Source organism: Mercenaria mercenaria, unplaced genomic scaffold, assembly GCF_021730395.1.
Source record: "Mercenaria mercenaria strain notata unplaced genomic scaffold, MADL_Memer_1 contig_1807, whole genome shotgun sequence".
NCBI classification, from domain to species: Eukaryota; Metazoa; Mollusca; class Bivalvia; order Venerida; family Veneridae; genus Mercenaria; species Mercenaria mercenaria.
In genome coordinates, this window is record NW_026459814.1 from 17,885 (window position 1) to 32,086 (window position 14,202).

General features: G+C 35.5%; 1 protein-coding gene across 5 annotated transcripts in view; it reads right to left on the minus strand.

The window, feature by feature from the left end:
• LOC128551888 (oxidation resistance protein 1-like) overlaps nucleotides 1-14,202 on the minus strand; it is a 65,952-nt gene that overhangs the window by 13,908 nt on the left and 37,842 nt on the right. For 4 of the 5 annotated variants that reach the window (XM_053532832.1, XM_053532830.1, XM_053532831.1 and 1 more), the window contains 5 exons: nucleotides 9,161-9,312; nucleotides 6,537-6,644; nucleotides 5,687-5,812; nucleotides 3,796-3,999; nucleotides 1,767-1,790 (listed from right to left, as the gene is read on the minus strand). In XM_053532832.1, the coding sequence (XP_053388807.1) occupies nucleotides 1,767-1,790; nucleotides 3,796-3,999; nucleotides 5,687-5,812; nucleotides 6,537-6,644; nucleotides 9,161-9,312 (614 nt within the window). The remainder of the gene's footprint in view (nucleotides 1-1,766; nucleotides 1,791-3,795; nucleotides 4,000-5,686; nucleotides 5,813-6,536; nucleotides 6,645-9,160; nucleotides 9,313-14,202) is intronic. The other variant, XM_053532829.1, reaches the window with a different exon arrangement.

Below are 14,202 nucleotides of genomic sequence, written 5' to 3' on the forward strand. Positions count from 1 at the left end.
CTCACATAAAAAAAATCCTGTCTATCAAATCACTATTTGTCCAGGAACATGCATTTTACAGAAATCTGATTCACTAACTGTTCAAACTAGGGTCACTCGTTTTGTGCTCAGGTTCTAGCCTAGATTTTTGCCAAGAAAAAAAAATACTGGACACATTAGCACAGGAACTGTACAACTTAAAGTCATTGTGAGCAGTTATAAAAGATAAAAGAATACTATACCCTATATACCCCAATTAAACCCCTCCTCCTAATAAAAGCCTCCCACTCAACCCCATATTTTCAATAACAAAACAAGACTTTTTTTCAGTTAATTCAAAATTCATCCATTAATTATAAACTTTATATTTACTGAAAAGAAATCCTGAAGGTCTTAACAAATGCCCCTTTTTGCAAAATGTACCCCCAACCTAGGAATGGTAAGGGAATATACTTGGGTTTTTTTCCCATAGAAATCACATTATTATAGGACCAGTCCTATAAAATTAATTTCGAAATCGAAGAAAAAAATAATCTTTTCCTTGTTTTGAGTATTACATTTGACTTTAAGTTATTAAGTTTCTGCGATGATGGGGTACAATCTGAACGTAAGTCTCAGTCACACTACACCGTATAGGGTCAACGGACGACTAACGTATAACAAAATTTTCAATCCATTCGTGTCCGTTCGCATGCGTTACTCGTGCAGCGCATGCGCTCCTTGTCCGGCGACATTCGTTTCATCCGGTGGAAGGTTCTGAGCATGTTCAAAATTTAGAACATACACCACCAGACAAAATTGTCCTTTATATGTACGGTAGCAATGCGCTGATACGTTCGTTACTAGTGCGTTCCCTTTTCTGTACTTGTACGGTTCGCATCTGTTCTTGTACGGTTCACATCCATTCTTGTCTGGTGGACCTGATTCATGGCCGGATTACCACCGGACATGCAACCAATGTAACGTATGTTCAATGGACGATAACTGACAAGAACGTTTTGTCAGTTTCTCATGTGTTGCGCTTACGTTTTACGCGGTACAAATCCGTTACTAGTATGGTGATATCCGTTAATTGAACGTTGATTGTACTGTATATGTGCGTTAATCTTGCGGTCATTGTATTTTTTTATGCGCCCCATACACCGATCGCCCAAGCACCAAGCAGCAGCGGGGGATACCTTTCGCCACCAGATTACTTTCTGCCGCAATTTTTTTATACGTTTGGCGTCCGTTAACGCTTTACGGTGTAGTGTGGCTGACACATTAACCATGTATTGCAAAGTACAGAAGATAAGAACAGAGCTTTTTTAACACCGTGATTTTTAAAAAATTCCTTACAATATACAGTTGAAATTTAGTACCTCGAACTCTCTTATCTCCAAATTCTCCAAAGACTTTTTCAAGCTACGTCCCGAAAACACATGATTTATCATTTTTATGTCAAACTGTGCTTATCTTGCTATAAAATGCTTGGTCCCTTGGAATTCGAGATATCGAGTTTCAATTGTACTTCTGAATCAATATTAATCAAAATTTCAGAAATAAAATTTTATTACTAAATGATCATGATTCTGCCTTAAAAGTTTAAGATTTAACATTAAATTTAATTTCTCACTAGGCAATTTTGAAAAATTAAAATGCACAAAAACAGCTATAAAGGTCAATAAAAAAATGCTTAGTAAGAAAAAAAAAATAACCGTTCGTAAGTTAAACGATTAGATGATTAAGTTTTTCCGCCAAAAAAGGATAATGAAGTATTGTCGAGCATTTTATATATAGATAGTTACCTTCTTTGGATGTGTCTTATAAATCTATCATAATATAAAAGAGAGAAACGGAAATAAACAAAATGTAGGTTAATCATAAATACCATAACCATTCTTCACTGCTATAATGAATATATAAATACGAAGGAATGACATAGTATAGCAGAATGGGTAATATTCGGATGGTTTTATTTTCCGCTAATATTTAGAAAACAGAGTGATGCACAAATTCAAAACACTCGTGAATTTTAAGACAGTGGACCCATTATGACAACTGGCAACATCCGTTCAGTTACGTATTCTATGTGTGCAGCTTTTTTACATAGCACGTTCTCGTTTAGCTATCTTTAAACCAACATAGCAAACAAGAGTACGTAAAGGCATGGAAATTGACGATGGTCGTAATGGGTTCATTACCTTAAGAGTGTCTAAATAATTCGGAAGCATGAATTCTTCACAATGCGAATATATCTGCTGTTTTTCGACAAGTGAAATAAAAGTGATGCAAAAATTACCAAATCTACAATATACACGTTTAATTATATGGATGCCATTCTGTTCTGTGCTGTTACATATAGAAAGCCATTCTGGTCTCTGCCATTATATGGAAAGCCATACTTGTCTCTCATTCTTTCTTGACATAATATTACATAGCACAATATTTGATATAACATGGTCCATATTCATCAATGTTTTTTAGTCTAAAACGTAGACATAAGAATTAACTTTCTGCTCTGTCATTGTTAAACAAGCATGTTGGTAAAGAAATTTTGCATTTTGCATGATAGTACTGATCACTCTTACCAAAATATTTCAGAATTATAAATGCTTAAAATATTTATAGCCACTTAAATAGTTGCTGTCTTAAGTCTGGACTAAGTTTGAGACTTGAAACTTCGATGAATACGAACCCTGGTCACAGCTATTCTATGAAAATGCATAACAGTCTTGTCACAGACTAAGCAAATTATATATATATGTCTTAAAAGGTGTCAGAATAAAAAAGATATAAAATCTGCCTATAAGTGCAGTATCAATAAATAAAGCAGCATTATCTAAACATTTTTTTTCTAAAAGCATTGTGGGTAATTGCAATTCCAACTTTATTTGTTACAAGAAATCTGACTGGTCAAGAGAGATCATGATTGTGACAAGATTTAATACACAGTTTCATAGTCCAGCAGAGAGCCAAGTAGGATCTTTTCAAATAAACAATTAAAAAGATGTGAATCACACTGATTATAAAGCTTTTCAACAATAAAATTATGATAAAATAATCGAGAAGAACCAAAAAACAAACAAAACAGTACAAAGTAGCAGCTTTTCTTCGAATAGTCAAGCTAATAAAAATGTAGAATAAGCATTTTGTTAGAGTTTAATGCATATTATACCATACAAACAATTCAGTCTGCTTTACCTTAAGGTTGATGTATTTATTACCTAAATCAAGTTCTATGAAATGTGGGGAGACATATGTGGCAAACACTGTCTCAGAATGTGTGAATCTAATTATAATTTACTTGTTATTTACAACATGACCCCTAGTCATCAATATTCAAAGTTTAGACTGAAATTCTGCTATCAAACATCTGCAGCTGTTACTTGTTCATATAATTACAAGAGAGCAAAGATGGCCATAGATTGCTCACCTGAGATTAACATATCAAAAGAGTAACATTTTGGTACAGTCATCCTGGAAACATTTCTTCAAAGTAACTTTGAAAACTAGCCAGGATATTTAGAGATGTTTAATGAAGAAAAAGGTGGACTGACGAGGGGTGTATGACTAACGCAGAGTGGTCACAATTGCCTAACCACGCACTTTTTGCTCAGGTGAGCTTAAAAATGCCTGCCTGTCTTCAGTATTATACATGCATTTTATGAAAAGTTAAAGAGTTCAAACCCCAGATTTAGAACAGTGATGACTAAGGGCCCAAATTTAGTCCGACTATTTTATATTATATTCTGAATATATCTTATGGACAATCTAGTTATAATAATCTATGTCCTTTACAATGAATATGGAAGGAAAAAAAATTTAAAAACACACCTGTCCGTCTGTTATATGTTTGACCTTGAGTTTTATAAACCTCTCCATACAGTCCTGGTCTAACTGTTGTACCTCATCCTCTGAGAGTTTATGCGGAGTGACAACTTCAAAGTCAAATGCTGTTGGAGATGTAGAGGTCTGTCGTTCAACATGTCCCGGGACTTTCGACGGCGAATTGTTACCCGATCTGACCAGGGGCACATCCTAATATATAAGGAAAGAAGACCAAATTAAAAATGTTAAAATTTGTTTGTTTACCTTAAGTCACATAACGCAATTTAGGTCATTTGGAGACATTCCAGCTGAATGATTAATGATTTTGATATCAAATGTTTTCCAAGTCACATGACACAATTTACTACGTCAAATGGTGACTTTCAAGCTAAATGGTTAATAATTTTGATATCAAATGTGTTCCAAGTCACATGACACAATTTAGGTCATATGACTTTCCAGCTAGTAAATGGTTAATGACTTTGATATCAAATGTTTTCCACAGACAATGATAGACTGTATCAGAATGAAATCAAAGTATCAGCCACTTATTAATAATAAAGCAAATTTTGGTAACCAGTCTCAACACTAAAAACATCTTATTGGTTGTTTGAAAGCACAGTCTAGGTGAAACTGACCAATGGCAGAGTAACATGCTGACACTAGACACTGTTTTATGATGTTTAAGCCTGTTTCCTGTACCAAAATTAAACTCAATGGAAAGCTTATTTACTCCGCAGTGAGAGCTCCATTATCAACAGTATCTGACTTAATATAGGACAGACAATTAACCTATCAGTGTAAATATGTTCTCTATAAGAAACTAATAACTTCCTCACACAAATCATTCTAGGTATTATCTAGTGATTCTCTAACATTGAATCCACTTGATCCTAGGAATACTCCTTTATTTTAAAATGACTTACCATATTAGGTATATCTTGTGGACTCCCAGACACTGAATCCACATGGTGCTGGGGACTGACCTAGATGTTACGACTTACTGTTTTAGGTATATCTTGTGGACTCTTGGACACTGAATCCACATGGTGCTGGGGACTGCCCAAGATGTTACGATTTACCGTTTTAAGTTTATCTTGTAGAATCTCAGACACTGAATCCACATGATGCTGGAAACTGCCCTGTTTGTTACAACTTACCATTTTAGGTATATCTTGTGGACACTCGTACACTGAATCCACTTGATGCTTTGGGACTGCCCTGTATGTTTCAACTTACCATTTAATGTTAATCTTGTGGACTCTCGGACACTGAATCCACATGATGCTGGAAAGTACCCTATATGTTACACTGACTTACCATTTTAGGCTTCTCTTGTAGAATCTGAATCCACATATTGCTGGAAACTGCCCTATATGTTACACAGACTTACCATTTTAGGCTTCTCTTGTGGACTATGAATCCACATACTGCTGGAAACTGCCCTGTATGTTACACAAACCATTTTAGGCTTATCTTGTGGACTCTGAATCCACATGATGCTGGAAACTGCCCTATATTTTACACAGACTTACCATTTTAGGCTTCTCTTGTGGAATCTGAATCCACATATTGCTGGAAACTGCCCTATATGTTACACAGACTTACCATTTTAGGCTTCTCTTGTGGACTATGAATCCACATACTGCTGGAAACTGCCCTGTATGTTACACAAACCATTTTAGGCTTATCTTGTGGACTCTGAATCCACATGGTGCTGGAAACTGCCCTATATTTTACACATACTTACCATTTATAAGGCTTATCTTGTGGACTCTGAATCCACATACTGCTGGAAACTGCCCTGTATGTTACACAGACTTACATTTAAGGCTTATCTTGAGGACTCTGAATCCACATAATGCTGGAAACTGCCCTATATGTTACACAGACTTACCATTTTAGGCTTATCTTGTGGACTCCCAAACACTGAATCCACCTGATGCTGGGAACTTGAATCTTCAGACGAAACTGACGATGTGGACTTTCTTGGAACATAATTTTTATCAGGGATGTAAATTACCTGAAAGCAAAACAGAACATGTACAATACAAAATCTGCTCTTCAAAACTGACTTAATATAAATATATGATAGACCCAAGTTTGACTCTATTTTCTACACAAGGAAATATGGCAAGCTGACAACACTTTTCTGAGAATCTCATCCAACAACTAATGAACATTAGTATAAGGTTTCATCTTCACAGCAGAAGCCTTATTTGGACTGGAAAAGTCGATTTCAATGGATTCTGTCTCAAATTAGCAAAAGTAACATGTTCTGAATACATTAATTATCTGAAATTTCAGATTTCTTTTTCGAGAATTTCCACCTTCCACACAGCAATAACCATCACACGAACAACTAGCTGGAGAATGCCAAAACAGCATGCAGAGAATACGTAACTGTACAGAAATTGCTCAAGGTCAGAACAGGTTCACTAGCTTAATGTCACATGGACACATTTATACATCATATGCCGGTGACTTTACAGATTTAGATAGCTGAAGAAGACCCCAGGGGATGGGGGTGCACTCCAGGCATTGTTTCAGCCAAGGGTAGCTATCTGTGTATAACCACCGATGATCCATAAGCCAGCCGAATGACTTCTACACAATGAATTATACACCCACAGTAAGCCTTCAAATTCGCAGCAGTGGGGGGCAAGTGACTCACAAAGTCAGCAACCTTAACCACTTGACCATGAAGGCTATTAGATCTATCTTAAACTAAACATTAAGTGTTTCACCTGTCCAGCAAATATCATGGCAGATATAAGCTTATTCAGTTTCTTCAGCTCTGATGGAGTGGTGTCATAGTGAGCAGCTATCTTCTCTAAAGTGTCCCGGTCTTGTACCTATAATGAAAGACATTAGTCTAAAATATTTTTAACATCGCACCGACACAATTATAGGTCATATGGTGACTTTCCAGCTTTGATGGTGGGGGAAGACCCCAGGTGCCCCTCCGTACATTATTTCGTCATATGCTGGCACATGGGTAGAACCACCGACCTTCCGCACCCCAGCTGGATGGCTTCCTCACATGAAGATTTCAACGCCCTGAGTGAGGCACGAACCCACATCGGTGAGGGGCAGACTAAATATTTAGCACTACATTGACAGACTTTACCTACACTCTCTCCTTACTACCACATTTCCTACTGGGAATCCCTGGTGAGTGAACTGGTCTGCAGACTTCTGGGTTAACCAGTGTGTACATCCCTGTAAAGGGTTAGACAGTAAAGGAAGATAGATAGTCCTTTCTGCAGGGTTAAACGGTCCTCTGCCTGCTAGGTGAACCAGCCCCCTGACTTCTGGGTTAAACGGTTCCCTGTCTGCTGGGTTAATGGGTTTCCTGCCTCCCGTGTGAACCAGTCCCCTATCTGCTGGCTTAACCAGTTCCCTGCCTTCTGTCTTAACAATCAGATACCACAATAATTAGATCAAGTTAAACCATTAGTTTTACCATACCAGTTGACTAAATTTACTGTTACAAAATAAAACTGTTTTTCAGTCAATTTTTTAATGAATTCATAATTTAAAAAAACAATAGTTTTCCTTAGAGTCATAAAATTAGTACTAACTTAAAGGAGATACAGCAAATGTTTGCAAGACCATCAACATACTGACTATGATTGTTTTCTGAAAGATTCTTTGGACTTGACTTTAATTAATATCATAAAATTCTAACTTCTTCTACCAGAATTAATCATGTATAGCAAAATGTTTCTTTCTGAGACCAAGGCAAAAAGAAATTGTCTTCCAAATCCTGGTCCACCACTTAAAATTTATTCATTTTCTAAAAAAAAGTCAGGCTCTAAGATTATAACTAGAGAGCCATGATGGCCCTAAGATCGCTCATCTAAGGTACGCTATATAATACACTGGGAAAGGTGACAATGCCCCTTGCTTAATATTGGAATAATTTGAACAGTCTTGGAAGAGGGTCACACAATGGTTATTTGCGTCAAATCATTTCAAAATCCCACTTGTGGTTCAGGAGGAGCTTACATCATTTGAAGATTTTTCTATTTTTAGCTCTGGTGGCCCCTATGTACATCCAAGGAAAAGGGTTTGAATAATGTTGGAAGAAGACCATCCAAGGAACATCCAAGCAAAGTTTCATCAACTTCCACCACACAGTTTTAGAGAAGATGTTGTTCGAAGAAAAGCGTGGACAGACCTATGACCCGACACCGGACGGTGAGTGATCACAACACTTCACCCCGAGCACTTTGTGCTCAAGTTAGCTAAAAAACTGAGTTTCATGACCAATCACACAATGCAAGCTTCCTATTGGTCAACCCCAAGATTTTGCTCAGACTGAACCAATCAGATATCAGAATTTTGAGACTGGTTTCCATACCTCATAGCCTCAGACCCAGAACAAAGTATCCATAATAAACCAGATCGACTTAAAATATATGTCAAATCATTGCATTACAGATGTGTTGCAAATATATCACAAAAGCACAGCCTTGCTGGTGCAGACGCTCATCTGATTTTTTTGTCTCTGTGTAATAGAAATATTGTCCTACCCATGATTTTCTAAGTCCAAAAAGGGCCACAATTCTTGCAAAAAGCAGGATGGAGTTATGTTTCTTGCTGTAGAAAGTCAGCTTATGATAATAAACAACTGTTGCAAGTTTCAAAGCAACAGCTTTGATAGTTTAGGAGAAAATTTTACCTAAACATAAAACAACCAAGTATTCTGATATTTTCTAAGTCCAAAAGGGGCCATATTTCTTGCAAAAAGCAGGACAGAGTTATGTTTCTTTCTGTACAGGGTCAGCTTATGATGGTGAACAAGAGTTGCAAGTTTTAAAGCAATAGCTTTGATAGTTTAGGAGAAAAGCTGACCTAAACATAAAACTTAACCAATAAATCTGATATTTTCTAAGTTCAAAAGGGGCCATAATTCTTGCAAAAAGCAGGATGGAGTTATGTTTCTTGCTGTAAAAGGTCAGCTACTGACGGTAAACAAGTGTTGCAAGTTTCAAAGCAATACCTTTGATAGTTTAGGAGAAAAGCTGACCTAAACATAAAACTTAACCAGGCAATGCTGATGCCGATCAAGTGATGACAATAACTCATCATTTTTTTTTCCAAAAAATCAGATGAGCTAAAAACTGTGATAGAATTCATCATGATTATACAGTGTCTAATCTTTTTGACTCTAGTCTGGCTACTGGATAATGTTTGTTGTTTTTTTTTTAGAAAAATTAATTCTGACTTCTGATTATAATATTTTGGGAAGAAAGGGGACATAATTATACAAAATTTAAATAGCCTCAGGAGTTATCTCCTGTGAACAAAACACAGGGTCTGAACACAGACTACTTTGACTCATGCACTGTTACAAATTTCTTACCGTGTATTCCAGTGTCCCCTCTGGTTGTTGCTTCTTCTTTTTCTCTTGCACAGCTGTTGTTGTTTCATTGGTGTCTTCTTCTGTTGCTGTGGTAACCATGACTGGAGCTTCATCAACATAAAACACTGACTTTGATGGATTTACTGCAGGTTCTGAAAATATAGAAAGATTTTTTTTAATGCATTTTTTCTCATAATTCTATAACATTTTACAAACTCTAGGCATGATAAGATATATCTAAGTCCAACTGATCATGAGTATACCTGACACTGCAGAACTATCCGTTTGTCATTTTATGTTGTTTTATTTCCACAGTGGCCAACCCATTGTGACTTTGCAGTATCTTACACATGGGGAAAATCACTCAATTTTATTCTATGAAAATTCACAAAGTCGCAAGGAAATTATGAATTAAAAATGTTCTATGAATCAAGCAATTTTCCTTGATTACTTGCCAAGAACAGACGGACTTGTCTCATTGGTAAACAAATGGCTCCATCTGAAGCTAGTTGGCTAAACCTAAAAACCTCCTGGTCAATATCAAATTCCATTTTTATTTATTTATTTAATTTGTACAAAGCCTCACTAACATCAATTACACATACAACTGCAATGCAGACATGTAACTATACTTAAAAGTCGAACTTCCTTGGAACTCGACAGGACAGGCAAAGTTTGTTGGAACTACCAGAAGAGAGACATCGAACAATATACACTGTATGAAGATTTTGCCATGACCTGACAATGAATTCGAGTGAAGGGGGTTGTTCGAAATATCTGAGATAAAGTGATTTAGTTCAACTGTATATAATATATGCACTCAAGTTTAATAGTGCATTGTGTACAGCATTGTTGTTATTTTCAAACCTGGTATCTTGTTTTGTGCTTTTCAGGTTACTTAACTTAATAAACCAAACGAATGTATTCAATGTGTCCAAAGAAAATTTAGAAAATACAATTTAATTATTATACTTAAACACTTCTAACTTTGTCAGCATATCATATTTTGAATCATCAGTTTTATTTAAGAATAGTATGTACTTAAACCTTTAACCTCATCACAACTACTGAAGGGCATTGTTTATTAACTGATAAACACTGTATGTTATGATATTAAAATTTAATATTCTGGAGATGACTTTTCTTTCTTTTGTGGGCTCGGGTTTGGAAAGGGTGTGTTTAATGTCACACAAACATTATAAGTCATATTGGGTGTGTTCGATTCGGGTAGAGTCGAGCGGATTTTTCACACTAATGCCAATCGAACGCGAGTAGTGCAATGCTAGTGTCGAAGTCACAGGTCAAGAACATGCTCCTCCCGCAATGGGGAGTGAAGTCAAGCAAATGTGCATATGATGTAATCCAAAAAGGCGGCATAGCAGCGGAATGCGAAAGATTAGCATTGAGCACAAACTATACCGATTGTAAATAAAGTTTAATATTTGTATTGAAGCTGGTGTTGAGAAACAATGCAAATTTATTGAATTAAAGTAGGTGCGTCCTTTTGATTTAAAAAATCACATTTACGCTCAACTGACCTGACTCAAGCCTGTTCTATCTGACAGTAAACTGCGCATGCGCGAGTGTAACACTAGTGCACTCCCGCTTGACGAATCGAACACACTCATTGTGAATCTCTAGCTTTTGATACCGGAGGAAGACCCCGAAGTGCCCCTCTGGGCATTACTTCATCACTGGCAGGCACCTGGTTAGAACCCCTGACCTTCTGTAAGCTAGCTGGATGGCTTCTTCACATGAAAGAATTCTAAACCTCAAGCGAGGTTTTGAACCCACAGTATTAAGTGATTTAAATCAGTGACCCTCAACAATTCAGTCATGAAGGCCCCTATATTTACTTTTAAATTAATAAAGATGTGGGGATAAGAGTGAAACAAGGAAGTTCAATGAATTGTGAGTGGGAAGATCATGTGTAGTACAAGGATGGAAGAACATCTGTAAAGATAAAAGAACATGCCAAAACTGCAGCCTTATACCTTTGGTGGAAAGAAAATACTACCTTTATACTACCATGAGGACCTCCATTACCATTAGAATCGCGAAAGTGTAAATGTATCTGACTTTAAACCCTTATACATGTACATCAAAGAGCAATAACAAATGTGGGTTTTGTTTGCACACCTTTATTTGTTTGAAATACAGTATAATCTAAAGCTGCAATATTTTGTGTCTGAAAAACTTTTAAAAAATCTTTCTAATTTAATTATTAATAGCTAAAAATTTAATATAAGATGTGCTCTTTCAGCAAGTCAAAATTATTTTTGCCAGACAGGATGCGTACTAATTAGCTTCCGTAAAGGCCAAACTGCTATAAATCCTTATTTGAGTTTTCTTTTCTTTCCTAAAAATACCTTCTGCTACATAAAACATAATTACCCTTTTCGGAAGTAAATCCCAACTCCGCTCTAGTCCTGATTATATGTCTCTTGCTCAAAATATCCAAAGTAATCATTATCCCCAGATTATTGAACAAAATCTCCTATCTGACAAAATATAACATGTCTCCAATGCCTATCAGACAAAAAAACATTATGTGTCTGAAATCATTAATTGGCAAAAAATGGCACATTTTGAACCCTTCTTTGGCAAAAAAACAACATGTCTTGAACCCTTATTTAGCAAAAAACAACATGTCTTGAACCAAGTCTTATTCAGCAAAAAACAATATGTCTTGAACCCTTATTTAGCAAAAAACAATATGTCTTGAACCCTTATTTAGCAAAAAACAACATGTCTTGAACCCTTATTTAGCAAAAAACAACATGTCTTGAACCCTTATTTAGCAAAAAACAACATGTCTTGAACCCTTATTTAGCAAAAAACAACATGTCTTGAACCCTTATTTAGCAAAAAACAATATGTCTTGAACCCTTATTTAGCAAAAAACAACATGTCTTGAACCAAGTCTTATTCAGCAAAAAACAACATGTCTTGAACCCTTATTTAGCAAAAAACAATATGTCTTGAACCCTTATTTAGCAAAAAACAACATGTCTTGAACCCTTATTTAGCAAAAAACAATATGTCTTGAACCCTTATTTAGCAAAAAACAACATGTCTTGAACCCTTATTTAGCAAAAAACAACATGTCTTGAACCCTTATTTAGCAAAAAACAACATGTCTTGAACCCTTATTTAGCAAAAAACAATATGTCTTGAACCCTTATTTAGCAAAAAACAACATGTCTTGAACCCTTATTTAGCAAAAAACAATATGTCTTGAACCCTTATTTAGCAAAAAACAACATGTCTTGTACCAAGTCTTATTCAGCAAAAAACAACATGTCTTGAACCCTTATTTAGCAAAAAACAACATGTCTTGAACCCTTATTTAGCAAAAAAACAATATGTCTTGAACCCTTATTTAGCAAAAAACAACATGTCTTGAACCCTAATTTGGCAAAAAACAACAAGTCTTGAACTCCTATTTGGCAAAAACAACATGTCTCCAACCACTATTTTGACCAAATTACATTAACATTATTTTCAACCCATATTCTAAAAAAACATCAACATATTTTCCAAAAGCGGCTAATGTTTATAATGTTTACTCCTATCAATTTTATGCAACTTTAGCACATATACTGAACTTCCTTGAATCATACCTAAAATTAAAGTCCTACCCTCGGAATAAAACTGTTTCGACTGCATAAACATAAAGTAACAGATAGAACAGTTTTGCACTGAAGCAGCCAGATAATTATCCTCCAAAACCAATTATCTCAGCTAAAGTTGATTAAGGAACATTTATCTTGTATACCATACATACAGAAGATTAAATAGTATTATCTTAAGGATATTATCTTATACATACAAGATTTTTGATACAAGATAGGTGATTAAATCATTACATGTTATACAACCAAACTTTTTTTTCATTGTTTACAAACATTAAAAATTTTAAGTGCATAATGGACCAGACAGCCGAGCCAGGCACTAAATCTACTGGAAAATATAATAATATACACTCACTGAATGGCTTCCTGGTCATAGTCAAACCTATCTGCCCCATATTGGAGGACATCAAGAATATAGAAAACTATTGCCCCGCTACTGATATGTGAACTGAGTCATGTAATAAAGTACATGTACATCAGTGTTAACTTACATTTTATGAATATTGGGTAATAAAATGGGACTATCAATTATGTACACAGTGCAATTCAGGAAGTTTTAAGACATGATATAATAGTGTAGAACCATGGTATATTACATTATATCTTTCTTTTTAGAACGGATTTCAATCATTAGGGTAGTTTGTGGTGGTGGTGGGGGGGGTGGGGGGGGGCGGGTTCCGGGAAGTAGCAAAATGGAGAGGTTTGGGGGGAATTCAGGGAAGCAGCACTCTGAGATTCCATGAGAAATTTAATCTGCTAAAGAAGAAGTTTCCTCATGAAAAATCTTCAACTTGATTAGTGACAATTATTATTCAGAGTGAAGACGTGTTAAATCTCTTCAATCTTAATACACACATTTTTTCTTCTTCTCAAATACGATTCTGAAGTTCTGTTTAGAGGTTTGGGTGTCATCTTGATGCATAGGCAAGGGGATTTAAATTTTTGTTGAAAGATGAAGATTTAAATTTGATCAAGCCTCATTTAAAGTAAAACAGATTAGCTTTCTTTTATCAATTTCATGACAGCTACATCTCTGCCATTCATACAGCATTCATATGAGCTAAATTAAACTATGACACACTGCTTACATCTAAATTTGAACATAAATCTTTGGAATCACTAATATGTTCTTAATCTATGTTTAAAGTTTGCATTTCACAAGTCACCTTATATCTAAAATACTCATAAGTTTAATATTTACTTTTATGACATGACTCCTTGTATAAACTGCAGGTCCATAGTTCATGCTATTGACTAATCCGTATCTAAACACTAAATTTTACTGGGCTATTAAGTCAAAACTATGAAAATTTATTTCTGATGTCATGAATAAAACACTTATTTAATAGCATGCTGGTCAACAGTCAAAACTATTACCCAGTGTCTGAGGGGCAATAGTTTTGATTT